A 19,214-nucleotide genomic window follows, 5' to 3' on the forward strand; every position below is an offset into this window, starting at 1 on the left:
TTAAAAAACTAAAGGATTTCGATAGAATTGGTAGTGTATTTAAGCATCACAACTCACCTCTTCCTCTGATATTTTGAAAGATTTACTTAAATTTGTGCATGGAATCTCAATATATCAATTAAAATCCATCAAACTTTGAAATTCCTCAAAATCTCAATTGATTATACTCTCAAAACCCATCATAGGCAAATTATGACGCAACTATGCAGTCTTGAGATCAGGGGCGTGATAAAGATGCTCTGCAGTCTCAAGTCAAAAACTTTTAAGATGGAAGTTTAATTCTACTAAGACAAGGAAATTTCCATTCTATAAGTCTTTCTACCTTGAAGAACACCTTTTGTTTTATAAAGGTAATCACCCAAAGTAAGGGTCTTCATTGCTTGCTCTTTGAGTTTTGAATTGAGTTTTGGTTCACCATTTATGAGGTTTTAAATTTCATGGGAAACAATTTTTAATTTTTCATGTTAATCTGTGTTTCTTTCAATCGCATTTTAAATGTACGTGTTACTCAAATACTCCTCTTTCAGACAAAATTTTCCTTCAATTAGAGACTTATTAGAGCCTTCCTATACTTACTTATAGGGGTGGGCGCGGTGCGGTTCGATGCGGTTTCGAGTGAAACCACAACCGAAATCGAAACTTTTTACGGTACGGTGTGGTGCGGTTTTGAAGCCAAAACCGAAATGAAACCAAACCGTTTGGTTCGGTTCGGTGCAGTTTCAAACGGTTTCGGTTTGGTTTTTGAGGAAAAAATGTACAATTTAAAATATACACCTATTTATGCATAAGACGATCTTATTTTTCTTATATATTAATTAATGAATATGCAGCAAAATTGCAACAAAAACAGCAACAATGCAGCAAAAAACAGTGGCAAAACTGCAAAAAAAATGCAGCAAAAAACAGCACCAAAACTGCATAAAAACGCAGTAAAACAACAGAAAAACAGCACCAAAACTGCAACAAAAAACTTAGCAAAGCTGCACCAAACATGCAGCAAAAAACTGCATGAAAACTGCAGAAAATCTGCACCAAAACTGGAGCAAAAAATTGCAACAAAACTGCACCAAAAAGGAGTTTTAAGAAGATGAGTTAAGGAGATGTGTTTCAACCTTCAAGAGTCGATGGGCAAAACTAGATGATAATGATAGTCTAGTAACCTAGTTGAACTAATTAAAATTTTAAAATATAACATTTATTTATTAATTTTATTATATGGTGCGATTTTGGTTTCGGTGTGGTTTTGAAAACCCAAAACCGAAACCAAACCGTTTTCTTTGCCGCGGTTCGGTTTCGAAACCAAAACCGCAAAACCAAACCGTTCGGTGCGGTTTGATTCGATTCGTGTTTCGGTTTCGGTTTTCGGTTCCAAGTGCCCACCCCTACTTACTTAGGCAGCCTACAGGTAGAGCTACGAGGGTCCGACGACCATATCCCCTAAAGAGAAACATGTCTACTTGTGGGTCATTTGGGTACCGTTTGGTACGTGAGACATGACGGAATAGAGTGGGACGAGACGTTCCGTCCCACGTTTGGTGTGCCTAAAACATGTGGAACATGCTGTATTACAGGACAAGTTTTGGGTGATTTTTCATTCCGCTTCCCCCCTATAACGACTTGTTTCATGTCCGTGGAACATAAATTTATAACATTTAAAGACAAAAATACCCCTTGTCTTTTTCAATATTTACACCATCTAAATCATACAATAAACCCTAACTATCATCTTCTCTTCTCTGCCGCTGTGAACTTCTTCAACTCTGCATCTCCGCTTCGCAACCTTCCTCCTCATCCTCTTCCATGTAGCTTATCTGTGAACTTCAGCTTTGCATCTCCATTCCAGGTTCGATCTAATTGTGATTGTGTAGCCTCTCGGTCTCTCTTTCTTTGTATTTTGTAGTGCTTCAATCTACCCAATATTGTATCTGCAACTGAAAATAACAAAATTGCTTCCAGGAGGTCCTTTAATTAATTTTGATGTAAATTTGAAGTGGCATTATTATTCTTTTCTGATTTGCTTGTTTCGATGTCATTAACACCCAGTTCCTAATTTTGCTAAATTGCTTTTGTATTTTGCAGTGCTTCGATTTCTTTATATTCTTTTCTGATTTGCTTGTTTCGATTTCTTTGTATTTTGTAGTGCTTCGATCTGCCCAATACTGCATCTGCAACCAAAGATCCGCCTCTGTTTATTTGCTTCCACTCCCCCTATTGAGTAGTATTGCATTCAGAGGTATCTCTCTATCTGGATTTATTTTTTCAATGTTCAAGTTTCGATTTTTATGTGCTAAAATCTATAAATCTGATGTCTTGGGGTTCTGTTGGATTGGATTGGGTTACATGTTTTGGATTTTCCTCTGTTGGATTGGGTTCTGTGTTATTTTTTTAAACCTAATACGTTTTTGTTGCCCCAAAAACTTATGTTGTGATGTTTCATTTTTGAAAAGAGTTGTAGACATGGCAAAAGAAAGCTCTTTCAAGCATAAATATCCTCAGGGTTTATTTGTTTGCTAATTTGCTTTATATCTAGTTGTGTTACTCTTGCGTTTCGAATGAACTGGAGATCTCAAGTTCCTGCTGGGGAATGAGGAACCTCACCAACACTTATCCCAGATGATTGCACGGAATCAAGATGGAAATGCTTAAAGGTAAGCATCATAGTAAAATCATTAATAACATAATTATTTGTAGTTGCTAATTAATATAAGTTTTTCTTTTGTCTGGGGTTGCTTAAAGGTAACATACATAGAGGTCATTGTGCCTGATGTCGATAGACCAAGATATAGAACAAGGAAGGGTCATATAGCAACTAATGTGTTAGGTGTATGCACACATGACCTCAAATTCGTATATGTGTTATCCGGTTGGGAGGGATCAGCTACTGCTTCAAGAGTTCTTGGTGACGCTGTTACTAGAGCTAATGGTCTCAAGGTCCCAACTGGTAAGATAGACAAGTACCTAGTATTCTTCCTTACCTTTGTTGGCCAACAACTAAAATTTATTATCAACTAATATAGGTACATACTATTTGGTTGATTCTGGATATACAAATGGTGAGGGTTTTCTGGCACCATATAGAGGCACTAGATACCATTTGCAAGAGTGGGAAGACAATGCACGTGCACCTGGGAATCGTGAAGAATATTTTAATATGAAACACTCACGTGCTAGGAATGTCATTGAGAGATGTTTTGGCCTTCTCAAAAGACGTTGGGCTATCTTGTGAAGTTCTTCCTACTATCCAATCAAGATTCAGGGACGAATGATCATCGCATGTAGTTTACTTTATAATTTTATCAGAATGTATATGGCGGTTGATCCTGAGGAAAATGCAAGGCTTGCATTTGATGAATTGCCTATAATGGAAGATTTACCAGAAATATTAGCCTACATTGAAACCGTTGAGTCAAGCCAGACATGGACTCAATGGAAGGATGATCTTGCAAGAGAAATATATGATGAGTGGAAAGGAATGAGAGCTTGAAAATTGGTTGACATGATAGTTGTTGTAATTGTCTTTTATTGAGATGTGGACTCAATATAGTTGTTGTAATTGGTTTGAAAATTCATAACATCAAGACTATTGACATGTTTGTTATTGTTTTTTATTTGCTGGAATGAGTTGTTTCCGCATGGTGATTTTTTAATTGTATGATAAATTTTCCAATGTTTTAGATTATAAGAATGAATTGCATGATACTCTTCAATTATGCACAACTTTTTCTACTGATCAGTAGTACATTAGAATTCAGCATGAAATATCTTAAACTTGCAATTCGTAACATAGATCGATAGCTTTATACGTTTGCAGCAAACTGATTGCAATGGCCTTTTCATTTCTTCATATTGTAGAATCAAGCATATGAATATAGAAGACAAACAAACGTTGGTTGCAATGGCATTTTCATTTCTTCATTTTAGTCCCTTCTTATTTGTCGTAAGTTGTCTTACTAGCTAATAATTAGGAGAATACTGCTGGAATTATTCCCAACAACTACAAGTGCTTGCAAAGACGCTAAATGAGTTAGTATCGTTTGTCCCATTTGGGGTATGTGTATTGAGTTTATGTTTCGATTGGAAAAATGGTGTATCGAAATAAGTAGACTTGAATTTGTAATGTGGTAATTGGGAGTTATCTGGATGTTATGGCTGATAAAGCTTGATGTCTTTTTCTTTACTGAATGAGAGTTCTTTTGTTTATGGCTAAATGAGAGTTATCTGGATGTTATGGCTGATAAAGCCTGGTCTTTTATTTGGTGTTCTCGTATACGCTTATCTCTCCTCCTTGTATATGGTTGTTCTATTGTTTAAGTGTTGAATGAATTACCATCTAAAAAAAACACGATGATTTGGAATTATCACGAAATTGTTCATCATTGCTTGCTGATCAATTATGTGGGTACCATACAGGGACGTCATCAAGTACTCATATTGTAGTACATTTTTTGGTTTCTTTCCTCCATCATAGTCTTACTTCTGTGCAAGGTAATTTTATTCTACCTTGATTTCTAGTAGGCAATAGATTATAATCTTACTAATATGTTTATTTGTGTTACTTATGTATTATATGGCTTCTTTGATAAATTATATGGCCACCTCACATAATTGGATTGATCATGAGGAGGATGTACTACTTACCATCCTCGAGGAGATGGTTGCTGATGGTGTTAGGTGTGAGACTGGCAGTTTTAAGGCTGGTACTTTTGTAATGGTTGCCTCCAAGACGAGGGAACATATTCCTGGCATTAATATAAAGTTGAAGCATATACAAAACAAATTGAAACATCTAAAAGAAAAGTATTCATCTGCATATGACATGATGAATACATCTGGATTTGGTTAGGATGATGAGAAAAAAATGTGTTGTTGTGGATAGTGACAAAATACTACATAAGTGGGTGAAGGTAAATTTTGTTTCTTATTCTTTCTCAATTAGTTGCTTTGAAAGTCTTAACCTTGATTTCTTTGGGTTCTTATTGTAGAAACATTCCAATGCATCTTGCAAACCAAATAAGCCATTCTCGTTGTATCTATGGTTATGTACAGTGTTTGGGAGAAACTAAGCCACATGTAGTATGGCTGAATTAGCAGCAGATGCAATCGAAAATATGGGTTTGGAAAGTGAGGATTGCGAGACTTCCAAGATGCCTCTGCCTTCACCTACCCCATCTCCCTATATTGCTACATCTAGTGCATCTTAACCTGTTAGGAAAAGGAAGAGGAGTATGAATGATGGTGATGCAAATATTGTATCTGTTATCAGTGAAGGTTGGAATAAAGCTGTTACTAAAATGTAGAAATTAGGGGAAAGTTTTACTTTCGGATAAACGAAAGCTAGACTACCTTCTGAGCTTTAGGCAATGGGTCTTTCGTACGATCAGGTGCTAAGAATTTCAATGAAGTTAGCGAAATATATCGATCTGATGTGTATTTGGTCTACCTTAAATGACTCATAGAAGCTAGATTTCATTAAAGTGTTTATGGAAAGCCTTTGAGAATTTAGGGTTTTAGTATTTGTGGTTTTAGTACGATGAACTTTATCAACTTCTAGTGTTTTCATTATTGCTTTAGCAACTTTAGCAAGACATTATTTGTTTTTTAAGTTAGGATGAATGTTTGATTTCGGATATTTCATGTTTAAGTTTTGGATATTTCATTTTCTTTGTTTAAGTTTTGAATGTTTAAACCCTAAAACATTTACGACATGCATGATCATTAAACTTATATATTTTTCAACATTGCATGGCAACCATGACCATAGAGACAGAACGATCTCAGCCATCTCATTCATGCTAACCATCTCATTACGTCCAATGTTCACTGGCTCGAGGAAGTCTGACTTCATCAACCTAAACCATAGAAGACGTAAATTACAAATTTTAAAGGGGTTTGCATGTGGAACACAACATATACCTAATAAAATTTGGACCAAGAAAAACAAATAATGGATAAGCATATAGTGTTTAAATTTGAACAAGTTATAAAAAATAAAAAAAAAATAAAAAAAAGTCTTATCCCGTTCCACGCATAAATATTGTACCAAATAACATATGGAACATGGGTATTTTAGTCATTTAATCTTTTGGTTCCGTTCCATCCATGCGTTACCAAACGCAGAACGGAACAACCGTCTTGTTCCTTCCTGCGTATACCAAACATAACACGAAACATCCATTTTGTCTCGTCCCTGTCTGCGTACCAATCGGTACCTTGAGTTGGATCAACCTACTTCATACACAAAGGGTCGGTCGAGACACTTGAATCTTAACTAGCCTCATTTGAGTTGGATCAGCCTACATCATGCACGAGCAGATACCACCCATACCTTCCTAATATGATGTAAAGGTATTGCGAAACCGCTTGAAGATCCAACAAGAAAGAAGTGAACAAAATAGCTTGACTGCCTCAAAGATTAAAGTTATAATCTTTACACCTTCATTTGTGGGATCAGATCAAATTATGGGTCTAGAAAAGGGGCAAGCATGACTATCTAAGGCATGGCGCGAAACAAGACCTATAAAAATCGATACCCAAATCTGTCTCGAATTAATATCCGAAGCTAACCTCATCAATACTTGTTACACAAATTCACTATAAACCGACTAGTCAACTTCCTTCTACTCCCAACCAATGGCGGACTAAGGCCCATTGAAGAAAATTATGGTATTATCTTAGGAAAGTAGTTTTGAAAGAACGTTCCATTTGGTCAAAACGACAGACATTTATTTTCATTCATTCTATCAACCCAAGCAATGTTTTAAAAATTGGCCTAGGCGCTCGATGGTGGTGTTTTGATTCGATTCAAGCCAAAATGTTCAGAAAATCAAGGAGGATTTAGGCGGCTCTAGACGGCAGTCTAGGCAATGTGAGCGGTGTGGACATTCAGCGGAAACATCAACCTGCTATCGAACAACTCGCATCGATTTGCTTTGCTTACTGTGAATCTCGAAACGATGTACACCAATGGTTTAGATATCGACTGATAAGGTCGGATTTCAAACTTAATGAAAGCCAAAATCAACCAAAAGCAGAAAAATCAAAGCCAAATCACCATTGGCGGGCTGAGATGCAGACCTTCGCGAGGAAGAAGAAGTCTCTGAACTATTCTATTTTTTTCTAAGAGATGACGTCGTCTAGGTAGTTAGTAAAGTGAAATGTGTTTGTGGAAAAGTGAAACAAGCAGGTTTGGTGTTTATGTGGCATTAAATCCCTAATTCCTAGAATCCTAATGCTTTATAATTATAGAAAAAATAGAAAAAGAAAATTATTCCTAAAATCCTAATACCACGTAATCACACATAAAAGAGAATTGTTAATAAAAGTTATTCAAATACTCATAATATTTAGTGTGTACTATAATTTGTAATTAAATATATGTAACATATATACTTTTTAGTTATGTATTTCTTAGATGAGTTATATATGGTTTTTAGTATAATGATATAACCTAATTTTTATACAAAATATATTATTTTTTAAGTATAAGTGTGCACTTATTTATTTTTTATACAATAAATTTCCTTAAACCGCCTAATTTGCCTGAACCCAAGGCTTCAACAAGTAGCTTTGCTTCTTCCCCAGATCTGAATAGTGCATAAGGGATCTATTCTTGCTGGTCGAGCCCATTTCTCACAACTTCAGCGCAAGGAAATGGAATTGTTCCATGATATACTCCTTTAGGTAATTTAAAACATTCACATATACATGCAGTTAACGGAAGAGCAACAACCTTCCATTCTTCAACGGACTAATCTACTTAGCCCATTAGGGTTAAAGTAGCAGTCTGCTCACACAATCAATATAATTTCATCACATTGATTATAATTCACGTGCCATACTTTGATTGGACGTAGTTAATTTATGTCTTCACACCACCATCATGAGTAACCCTTCCCTTCTCTCTTATTTGAGAATTTACTTTTTCACTTCGGGGGAAGTGGGTTGATTTGATCTTTGTTTCGCTATATATTAGAGGAGATAGTGAATGGGTTGATGGGATGAAATGTGAGTACATTTTTTTGTAACGCCCCAAAATATTCGGAAGCTAAACATAGTGGTAGGCCAAAACAAAGCCATGGTTAATCTTTAGTCTATTAACCACAATGAGTTTCCTTATTTGAAACTTACTCATAAAATTTACTTTGGTTGGATCTAACTTTAGAGTTAGATTGCCTACGTACCATGTGAAGGGATTAAGCTAATCGTAGTTCACAATCATATTTAAACCGTTTACTATAACATTCAAGTGGTGGACATTAACGAAACTAGGTTCAAACTATAGAATTTCATTGAACGGATATCAAATATAGAATTAGAGTATCAAATTTAACCTAAAAAGACAAAGTCGGCCCACTGGCCACGCGCTGTCGCATGCGGCAGTTTTTGGTGAATGAAAACCAAAATTTCTGACCAACTCCAAAAATCACCAAATTTCACAGGATTGTAGAACATAACAAAGGGAAAGATTTTCATACCTGCGACAGAGTTTAATTTCGTAAGGAATTTCCTGAAATCCGTGAGAGGCTGCCGGAAACCCTAGGATTGGTGCCCTTCAAATTGTCATCCACTTGGACTCCAACGCCTCAATCAATGCTTAGGATTTGTTCCTGGGTTCAAGGGGAATCTACTAGTGTTGGTGGTCAAGGGAATAACCTTCAAAAACAGTGGATCGCCACCGCGGAATCCACGAACTCGCCGGAGGAGTTCATTACTAAATTGGGATAAAACTGAGTCGAGTTTGGGTGGGAATTAAAGATGAAAGGTCGGTGAGTAGTGTGGTGGTGATGGGTGGTTTCATCTCGTCGAAAAATCGACGGAAATGACTTCGGAAATTTCGCGAGGGACCGGGTTGGAAATCGGGTCTCATGCGGGTCAAGGGGATCTGGGTGCTGGCTCCCCCTTCTCCCATTTTTTTCACATTTCCCTCCTTTCTTCCTCTCCTCCTTGGGTAACCCCCCCTCTAATTTCTCTCATTTCCTTCCCTTCTCCAATCACAGCCACACACATGGCTTTTCTTTGCCAGAATATTGATCTAGCAAGAGCCTTCTAGAAATTGATGGTCCAATAACCATTGTGCCTTTGTCTTTGCTCATTTATTACTCCTTTGTTATAATTCTGATTTACGAACAGTTCTCACATACGCGCTTATGAGATCGAGCTCTATCCAAATATGCCAAGAAATACAGTGAAACATGGAAGTAGTGAAATGATCAAATTACTCTTTCATGGTGTGCAATGTTTCTATTTAACGACAATCTAGATGAAATGCATAGAACATAGAAGCCGAGGGAAATTAGCTAAAAAAAATTGTTTGAGTCCTTAACTCTCAACATAATGTTTTTTATTTAAGAATTAAAAAATCAAAAGTAGTTATCAAACAATGGAAACTGAAAACTCAATTGGAAACCAATAGACGAAAATGAAAAAAGATAAAATTACAAGAACTCAAGTGGAAACCTCCATAATCTACAGGGCCTCTCAGTGCAATTTGGCCAAACAAAAGAACTCTTGGTTGATTCCACGCAGGATTTAAATAATCAACGGCACTGAAGCGGATGGATGCCTTTTGACCAAATTGTCCTTTCGAGACATCCGGTAGCCAAATCTGCGCGCCGGCAAAATGACCAAGAGCACAAAAGAGCGCGATGGCAAGGAAACGCAAGGTTATTCGCGGGCATTCCCGTAATAACACCACCAACGGAGGCCATTTCCGTCAACGAAATAATTAACTACCAACCAATCAATGTGTGAACCATGTCAAACGCCGGCCGCTCACGCCTAAAATACGTACCGAGAGAGAAAAGGCCAAAAAGCCGAACGCATTTCTCAACTGCAACTCCCGAGCACACATCCATGGTGTGACTGGGTGTGGGAGCACCAAAATCCTCAAAAGTTCCTCAATTGGCGATTCCAATGGCTTCAATCTCCGGCATTTACTCTGCTTCTCCGACGATCACGCGCCACCTGAAACCGGCGAGTTCGCTGCGGAAGGATTCCGCTTCGGTTTCTGTTGCGTTTCCCGGCCGGATCAAATCGGCCGATCGCGGCTTTGCTCTGTCGGTGGCTCGGGACGTCTCGGCGGAGTTAGCGAAGACCACCGATGGGGCTCCGAGTAAGAAGAAGGGGCTGGTGAAGGACCCACACGCTCTGTGGCGGAGGTACGTTGACTGGCTGTACCAGCACAAGGAGCTCGGGTTGTTTCTGGATGTGAGTCGGGTCGGGTTCACGGACGAGTTCGTTTCCGAAATGGAGCCCCGGTTCCAGGCGGCGTTCAAGGCCATGGAGGAGCTGGAGAAGGGCGCGATTGCTAATCCCGATGAGCGCCGCATGGTCGGCCATTACTGGCTCCGAAACCCAAAGCTCGCCCCCACCTCGTTCCTCAGGTTGCAGATTGAGAAGACCCTCGAGGCACTTCTGAAGTTCTCGAACGACGTCGTCAGCGGTAAGGTCAGATTTTTGTGTTTTAATTGGTTAATCTGATTAGTTACTGATAGTTTGATAAATAGATATGTTCGTATGATAATTTGATGAAATGGGATTTGTTGGAAATTGCAGATTAAGCCGCCATCTTCGCCGGAAGGTCGGTTTACTCAGATACTATCAGTTGGAATTGGAGGCTCAGCACTTGGACCACAGTTCGTTGCTGAGGCATTAGCTCCGGATAACCCTCCTCTTAAGGTACATTTATAAGTGCATTGTGCTTTCTGCCCACATGCAAGCTTTTCTGTCACATTATAGACTTCCCCCTTCGAACTAAAATCGGTGTACCATATTTACATGCTTGAAGAATGCTAAGATTCGGTCCTGGTATGAAATATGCTAGCTACTGGGTGTAGTTCAATGCCAATCATTCTATCCCCTCCTATTTTGATCCTTTATATATATATATATATATATATATATATATATATATATATATATATATATATATATATGTGCAAATGATTATTTTTGTTTTTGTCTTGTTTGCAGATAAGATTTATTGACAATACCGATCCAGGAGGAATTGATCATCAGATTGCACAGCTTGGGCCCGAGCTGGCTTCAACACTTGTCATTGTGATTTCAAAGGTTTGAATACAAAATCTCTTTGCCCTTTTTCTGTTATTATGCATTAATTGTACTACACGTCCGGTGAAATAGGTGTGATGGTATGGTTTAAAACACATCTAATTAGTGCTTGATAAACCTAAGAGAATATTTTTTACTTTACGCTATAACGAACAATTTTACTTCATCCACACTTTCCTGACAAAGCCACATGGACTGCAGATTTTTTCCAATTAGTTTGTAGTATCCCCAGAGGTCGCACTTGGTGCGATGGCAAGTGCCTTCGCCCATGAGCGGTAGGTCTCGGGTTCGAGACTTGGGAGCAGCCTCTCCATAAATGGGGGTAAGGTTAGCCGACATTCACCTCTCCCAGACCCTGCGTAAAGCGGGAGCCTTGTGCACTGGGTACGACCTTTTTTTTTAGTTTGTAGTATCCCCAGAGGTCGCACTTGGTGCGATGGCAAGTGCCTTCGCCCATGAGCGGTAGGTCTCGGGTTCGAGACTTGGGAGCAGCCTCTCCATAAATGGGGGTAAGGCTAGCCGACATTCACCTCTCCCAGACCCTGCGTAAAGCGGGAGCCTTGTGCACTGGGTACGACCTTTTTTAGTTTGTAGTATCCCCATATTTACGAAAAATAAGCCTTTTGTGGTACCATAAATGTGAGAAACTAATATGAGAGGAGACACAATGCGTACATTCAGTGTACATTTCCATCTAATTTTGTATTCTAAATTCTTTTTCTTGATTATGTTGTAATCCAAGTTGCTGATATGATGTCAATTTCAAATTATTAATTTCAGAGTGGAGGTACTCCTGAAACTAGAAATGGGTTACTGGAAGTACAGAAGGCCTTCCGTGAGGCTGGCCTGAACTTTGCAAAACAGGTTTTGATCTCAGGTTTTTCTTTCTGCTTTATTAATGTTCTGACAGTCAACTTATCAAATGTTAAATCTCGTCATTATAGAAAACTAGAAATCTGTGATGGCGCTATTGGAGCTAGAGTTGTGGAGTAGGATATTAGGTTTATTAGGTTGTAGAAAGGTGATGTTAAGCTCTATTTTATTTATTTATTATCATTTATGGTGTCCAACACTTTGACTGACCAACATGCCACATGCATTAGGAAATCGCATTGATCATCTTCCTTTTCTATGATTTAAGATGATGGGGAGCATAGGTACCTGTCATGGTATATTGTTCCTATTGGCTGTATCTTCAAAAACCTTTCCTTGAAAACACTATTGTTTTGTTCTGATTTGCCGGTTTTAGCCAACAATTCTAACAAATCCCTTGCATTTCCTTTTGTCTAAAGTGATGGTTAAGCCTCTAACCTCTTATTTTAATGAGTGCTTTGGACTATTAATCAAAGGGGCTTAGTTGTCTACACAACACCACCACCATTTGATGTTTAATTTCAATCAATTTTTATGGCTGGCTTCTTTTCATAATTTATAAGGAGTTTTAGAGCTATTTGGATTTCTCTATTTGTCTGTATCAGATTCCCTATTTTAAAGGTGAGATAGAACCTCATTGATCGAACTTTCACCTCATATTTAGTGTTGGGCAGTGCTTGCTGCTATATGGTGATGTAACTTGTAGTTTCATTTTTGCCAGTACTCTTATTTAGGTCTTTCTTCTCTTATTGTAATCGTCAACTTGTCATGTATTGCTATGTGCATGTGTAGGGTGTCGCTATAACTCAAGAAAATTCATTATTGGACAACACTGCCAGAATTGAGGGATGGTTAGCTAGATTCCCCATGTTTGACTGGGTTGGTGGCAGAACATCTGAAATGTCTGCAGTTGGTCTTCTTCCGGCAGCACTGCAGGTTGTAGACCTTAAATTCAGGTTTTGATATGATCATCATTCATTTTTATCATGGGTAACTCTTATATAATTTATCCTCTTCAGGGGATTGATATTAAAGAAATGCTCGCTGGTGGAGACTTGATGGATGAGGCAAACCGAACCACTGTGGTGAGCATCAGTTTGCTAGCTCTGTTCTTTATGGTTGATTGGATATAGTGCTGCCTGGTTGGTCAGAGCAAATTTTCTGAATCACAATGTCAGTGGGGTTGTATACGATAGTTTACAGATTGAAAAAATCATTTTTTCTATTTTGATGGATAATTCTGCTGTTTTGCAAATTTTTCTATAATTTAACTTGATGTAATAGGAGTTGTGTAATATAGGTGTGAACCCTTTTCGGTTGGAAATTATTCCTTTACCTTGTAATGAAAAAAAAGTACCCAGCTGGCAGTAAAAAAAAAATTAAATAGAAGTACTGGCTGAGCTGCACCTTTCAGAGAACCTTCAGTGAAGTCAATTCCAGTGTACTTATGTGCCTTACACCACTGGCTCCTCCAATTTGATAGTTCTCTTTGGAGAAGTCATCGACTTACCTGCTCTCTTGCTGCTATATTCTGTTACTCTCAGCAGTAAAGTTATTTCTTCTTTTTAGTTTTTGGTAATACAGTTAGTCGTTTTCCCCAGCGGTGAATGATTTTCCAGTCTGACCTCAAGTTGAACTCCATGAGAGTAAAATTGCATAATTAAGTGGGAAGTAATGAGTAATGACTAGTTATGTTGTTTGGCTAGTACCCGAAATAGGAGTGGAAAACAAATAACCAATGTATTTCATGCTTTTTGGTTCAGCTTAGGAATAATCCGGCTGCGTTGCTTGCTTTATGCTGGTATTGGGCTTCTGATGGGGTGGGATCAAAGGTACTTTTTATTTGCTCTATTCTATACTCCCTAAATACTATCAAATTTTAGTGTGATCTCTTAGTGATGCTGTCCATTTCGAAGTTTCTAAATGTTTGCTCTTCCCACTTTGTCAGGATATGGTTGTTCTTCCTTACAAGGATAGCCTATTATTATTTAGTCGGTATTTACAACAGCTGGTCATGGAATCTATTGGGAAGGAATTTGACCTTGATGGAAATCGGGTACGTGCAACAATCTGTATGCCACTCTTTTGTTCATTTACTTCTATTTTGAGTGGGAAAGTTGATCATCTGAAAACATTTAGTTCAGTTTCCAAGATAGACTTGGATTTTGCGATATTTTTAGATTTTGCCTTCTGCGGGTAGGTATTTGCACTAAAAAATGGGAGTCTAGTTTAGTTTTGACTTCCGTACCATGTTTTTGCCCTTGTATAAGTTCCCAAGGCGATCAGGCTTCAATGCTTCATCACTTAGACCGGTTCACATATGTGATGTGTTTAGTGCTAACGTGGAATAATATGATATTTAAATGTGAACAAGCTTTGACTTTGTGTATGTAGCCTCGCAGATAGTGTCAAGCTTTTATTAAGTTCTGTAAGTCCTGCTCTTTGAATTTTGATCCCTCTCATAATGTGTGTAGCTCCATTAGTTGATTACATAGGAATTCAGCATAGATTGCTTTCTGAACCCTCTTGATGATCAACATACTAGATTATTTAAGACTGTTCGTGCCCTAATTAGTAGTATCTGTTAGAGGTGCTCCAACGGTGGGTTATTTTTTGTAATCGATAGTTTTAGTGCGCACCTTTCTTTCACAGGTGAATCAAGGACTTACTGTCTATGGAAATAAAGGGAGCACAGATCAGCATGCGTAAGTCTTCAATTTTCATTACTAAGTTGATCCATCAATTGATGTATACTATTTGTGAGCTTCATGAACCTGTTTCAACAGCTACATTCAACAACTGAGAGACGGCGTGCACAATTTCTTTGCGACATTCATTGAAGTACTACGTGATAGGCCGCCAGGTCATGATTGGGAGCTTGAACCCGGCGTCACATGTGGTGACTACCTGTTCGGAATGCTGCAGGTTAGATTCATTATAAGAGCCGGTTATAAGTGACTATCTGTTGGGGTGTCACTTCCTGTTTTATTGTTTTATTAGCTATAACTTGTTTGCTACATTTTTATTTCCTAGCATACATGCATCAATGTTAAGATTCTAAACTGAGGTTTTGCAGGGAACAAGGTCAGCTCTTTATTCAAACGACCGAGAGTCGATTACGGTTACAGTGGAAGAAGTGACACCAAGATCTGTTGGCGCTCTTATAGCACTTTATGAGAGAGCAGTCGGGATATATGCTTCACTTGTCAACATTAACGCTTACCATCAACCTGGTAAATAACATGTTTTGACCATCCTTGGGTCTGGAAGTGAATGAGTAGACATGAAAGGTTATTTGTTTTATTTAGTTTTTGTGCATTATGCATTTGTCCCCAATATAGGTAGTAACAGAGAACGTTCATTTGTTATTGATATGTGACGTGAGTTACCTTCTTTTGTCTCTGTTAATCCTCTGTATTTAATTGTTGTCTCAGGTGTTGAAGCTGGGAAAAAGGCAGCTGGAGAAGTATTAGCCCTTCAGAAGCGGGTTTTAGCAGTGCTCAATGAGGCCAGGTATGCCGTCAAATTATTAGCAAACTAGCTCATTTTATGCATAGGTTCTGAAATGAACACTTTTGCAATTCTCTGTTCATCGTCCTCGCATATGATTTTATATTTTCACTAAATTAAAGTACAAAACCAATTTCTTTACAAACATTTCCCGAATGAAAGAAAACTTCTGCAACTGTAACAACAGGATCATTAGTTGAAAGATTCTTACAGAGAATCCGGATCAAGTAATTTTGTATTTTTATGAAATAAAAAGGAGTGGCAATTTGCTACAGAAATTTTTTTTCTGTCACTTTCTTGTGGGGAAGGTCTTATCTGTTGCACTAACACGAAAATCACAACCTTGTCATTGATTGGAAAAGAAACAAAATCCGAATGAAGGACCACTTCTACCGTATGTCACATAAGCAATGTGACCGGGGTGGTCATTGTTTGTTTCTAATTCTCACCGCCACTATCTGTGTTTCAGCTGCAAGGATCCTGTCGAACCATTGACGCTTGAAGAAGTGGCTGACCGGTGCCACGCTACTGAAGATGTATTACCAGTTTGCCCTTTTCATATCTTCCTTTTTAACAGAAAAATCTGTTTCACGGAGTAGTTCATTTCTTTCACTAACGTTGTTACCTTGTTCCTTCAGATTGAAATGATCTACAAGATCATCGCTCACATGGCGGCCAATGACAGAGCAATTATCGCTGAAGGCAACTGCGGTTCACCGCGAAGCATCAAAGTTTTCGGCGGGGAGTGTAATGTCGATGCGTTGTACGGTTAAGTTGTGTGTTTTCCTGTGTTATACATGTATTGGAAATTACACATCCGGATAACTTCATCTTCTTCCCTTTGTATTTTGTCTTGTATTTGGAATCGCGAATCTGGTCGAGTTAACCAGGAAATAAAATTCCATTTACGACTTGTCGTTTTGAGCGTTTGTCACAAACGATGACGATGTAATTAGGAATAATAAGGTGGTTTATTTCAGAATATTATACTTTAAATCATCCTCCTTTGTCAACATTTTCTGCACACTATAGATATTAGCACACTAATTGTGTTAGTGCTATATTCTAATGTTGATTTGATTATAGTAATAATAATTGCAGACATTCCAATAACTCAATTGTCTCGTAGTGCATTATTTTCACGAGGGGTTCTTATGTGAGACTGTCGATGTGGTTGGTCATGGAAGAACAGGATTCTATTCGGATCCTCTCTGTGAGGATCCTAATTCATTATATTCATTCGTCAGTTATTCTGCATTCATAAATTATTTTGAAATTTTATTTAAAATTGAACACAAATAATATCTAACGAAAGCTGACTGCATAATGTACGATGAACGACTAAGATGAATTGATTCCTAAGATCCTCATAAAGAGGATCCGGAGAGAATCCTCATTCGGTCATGGATGTGGTGGGACACAAAATGAGGCTGAGTGAAAATGAAAAAAATCAAAGGGGTGGGTAGGGACACGTGTTCCAAATGTCGAACTCTAGAGTTTCCTTATTTTCATACATTCTTTTTAACGTCTCTTACAATTTTCTTTATTTTGGTTTGTTGAATGAACAAATCAAATAAAAATAAAGGATATAATTAAACAAAAGTGTATAGAAAATTAAAAATAATATCATTTTTCTAATCGAAAAGAGCATATGAAAGTTTTGTTGATGGAAAGAAGGATTGAATATTCAAAGTCCAGCACTAGAAAATGACAGACAATCATAGTCAATAATCAAAAACGAAACTAATGAAAATGATTTGAAAACTTTGAGTTTTAACGATAAAGATAAAATAAAGGGTAAAGTAAATAATAATAGAATTGACTTTTTAATATAAAAATATAATTTTTCATTAAAATGAACAGTATCGAAAATTTTTCATTAAAGTTCTTGTAATCAGATAAGGAGAAATTCAAATCCAATTTGTCAATATCAGTCGGTCATTGTCCATCTCCAACTGTTGCCTGCTACTTTCCACTTTAAGCCAGCCAGCACACGCCTAATTGAGGCTTATTGTCTCCAATTATTTGAAATGTCTATTTGTGGAAGTGGACTGAAACTCTTAATTTTTACTGTTTTTTCATGAAGCGTTTTTTAATGAAAATATTTTTAACGAATGCGTTTATGAGTACAAATATATTTTAATTTTAACCCTTTTTTAGTTATTTGAAATCATTTTTAGTCATTAAAAAAATAGTTTCAAACAAATTCTAAACTTTATTGTGGGACGAAGTTAATTTTTTTTGCGAAATTCCATCATGTGCATATAATTATTATGTCCTTGTAAGCAGAAAGAAAAAATTATTATGTTTTCAATTTTTTCGGTACACAAATATTCACAGTAGCATCTTTCATTGATCTTATGATTTTTATAGTTTTTGTACACTTTAAGAAAAAAATATCAACTGGTGGCTTCGCATTGAATGTATTGAAAATTTGAAACTCACTACTTTATAAAATAAAAATAAGCATCAGATTACTTGTACTCGGATTAGCCGATTAGGATTTAAAGATGCTACATCAATATGGTATCCAAAATAATTAAAGATATAAGATTTGGAAAATGATTCATATATGAGATAAATCTTTTCCTTGACGAACTAGAACCAAAAAGTCCTTCCTACTATTCATTTTATGTGTTTGCTTCTGTGGGATAAAGATAATTGTCAAGTTAATCCAAAATACATATATGCAAAATCTTTAAGGAGTTAATCTAGTGCAAAGCAAGTGTTTGAAACTTACCACTCGAGTTCAAATTTCCACAAATTCAAACATATTCATTTTTTAAAAGCTAAAATTATGTTGCTGTCTCATGTGATACGAAAAGTACATTGAGAGGGATATTAGCTACGATTTACTGTTGTGTCATGGCTCATACGCATGATAATATTTCTTCAAAATTTGTTGACGTTGTTTCATATCGCCCGTACCCGTTTTTGTGTTTGAAAATTGCAAAATATTTGGTAGGAGAGTGAGTTTTAGAGTTACGCTTCTAGATGTGTACAGCTCAATGTCAGACAAAAATGACAGAGACGAATTAAAAGTCTTTGAGGATGTTTGGTTGGCAGTGTGAGTAGCATGTGGCTGGTGGCTCCCACCCCATGCAGAAATAGCTTAAGGACTAAGGCACTAAACAACCACTAATCTAGTAGATTTAGTTAATAAGCAGTGGGTTGGTCAATTCCAATCTCAAGTGGTATTGTAAAGTTTGAATTTTTTGTTTCAAATTAAAGTAGTGCCCAAAACCCCACCAATGACTTTACATTTTACCCATAACAAGCCAAGTCTGTAAATTACAGTTACATACACAAAAGTTATTTAATAAAATTACAAATTCAGTGTTATAAGTTTTTTAATGTTAGAGGTGTTCTATATGAAATTTATCTAAATGACAAAGAGAAAGATTCAAACATAATTACGTAAATAATAGCAAGTGATCATTTATCACAGTGGTTGAGATGAGTGTTGTCAGTGTTGCCCTTACGGCGTGGTTCGAACCCTTTCGACTTTCTAATTTAACATCTAATTTAATAAATTTATCGTTTGACAGAAGAAAAATATGGTTAACTGGGTTCGAGGGGAAGGGAGGAAAAAGGTGGGAGATTGTCGATGTGAGGAGGGCTAGAAGACTGTTTGATTTCACTATACCACTAACTTATTCATGTTGTTACAGTTAACTTGACTATAATTTTTGTTTAGCTGCATGCTGCAAAATCACAATCACAATGTATGTATAAAACAAATATTAAAATAACAAAAATAT

At 37.1% G+C, this 19,214-nt stretch overlaps 2 protein-coding genes across 2 annotated transcripts; both read left to right on the forward strand.

Moving 5' to 3' along the window:
- The first annotated feature begins 2,632 nt into the window (after positions 1-2,632).
- On the forward strand, positions 2,633-3,484 carry LOC114821424 (uncharacterized). The gene is made up of 3 exons (XM_029093518.1): positions 2,633-2,648; positions 2,750-2,954; positions 3,301-3,484. Exons 1-3 carry the CDS (start codon positions 2,633-2,635, stop codon positions 3,482-3,484), a joined length of 405 nt encoding a protein of 134 aa, XP_028949351.1.
- Positions 3,485-9,578: 6,094 nt separating this feature from the next.
- Positions 9,579-16,452, forward strand: LOC103401972 (glucose-6-phosphate isomerase 1, chloroplastic-like). Its single transcript, XM_008340703.4, has 14 exons — positions 9,579-10,446; positions 10,555-10,677; positions 10,972-11,070; positions 11,851-11,934; positions 12,736-12,879; positions 12,963-13,028; positions 13,707-13,775; positions 13,892-13,999; positions 14,596-14,648; positions 14,730-14,868; positions 15,020-15,176; positions 15,378-15,456; positions 15,923-15,989; positions 16,092-16,452. Exons 1-14 carry the CDS (start codon positions 9,913-9,915, stop codon positions 16,224-16,226), a joined length of 1,857 nt encoding a protein of 618 aa, XP_008338925.2. The 5' UTR covers positions 9,579-9,912; the 3' UTR covers positions 16,227-16,452.
- Positions 16,453-19,214: the final 2,762 nt, after the last annotated feature.

Source organism: Malus domestica, chromosome 15 (genome assembly GCF_042453785.1).
Source record: "Malus domestica chromosome 15, GDT2T_hap1".
NCBI lineage: Eukaryota > Viridiplantae > Streptophyta > Magnoliopsida > Rosales > Rosaceae > Malus > Malus domestica.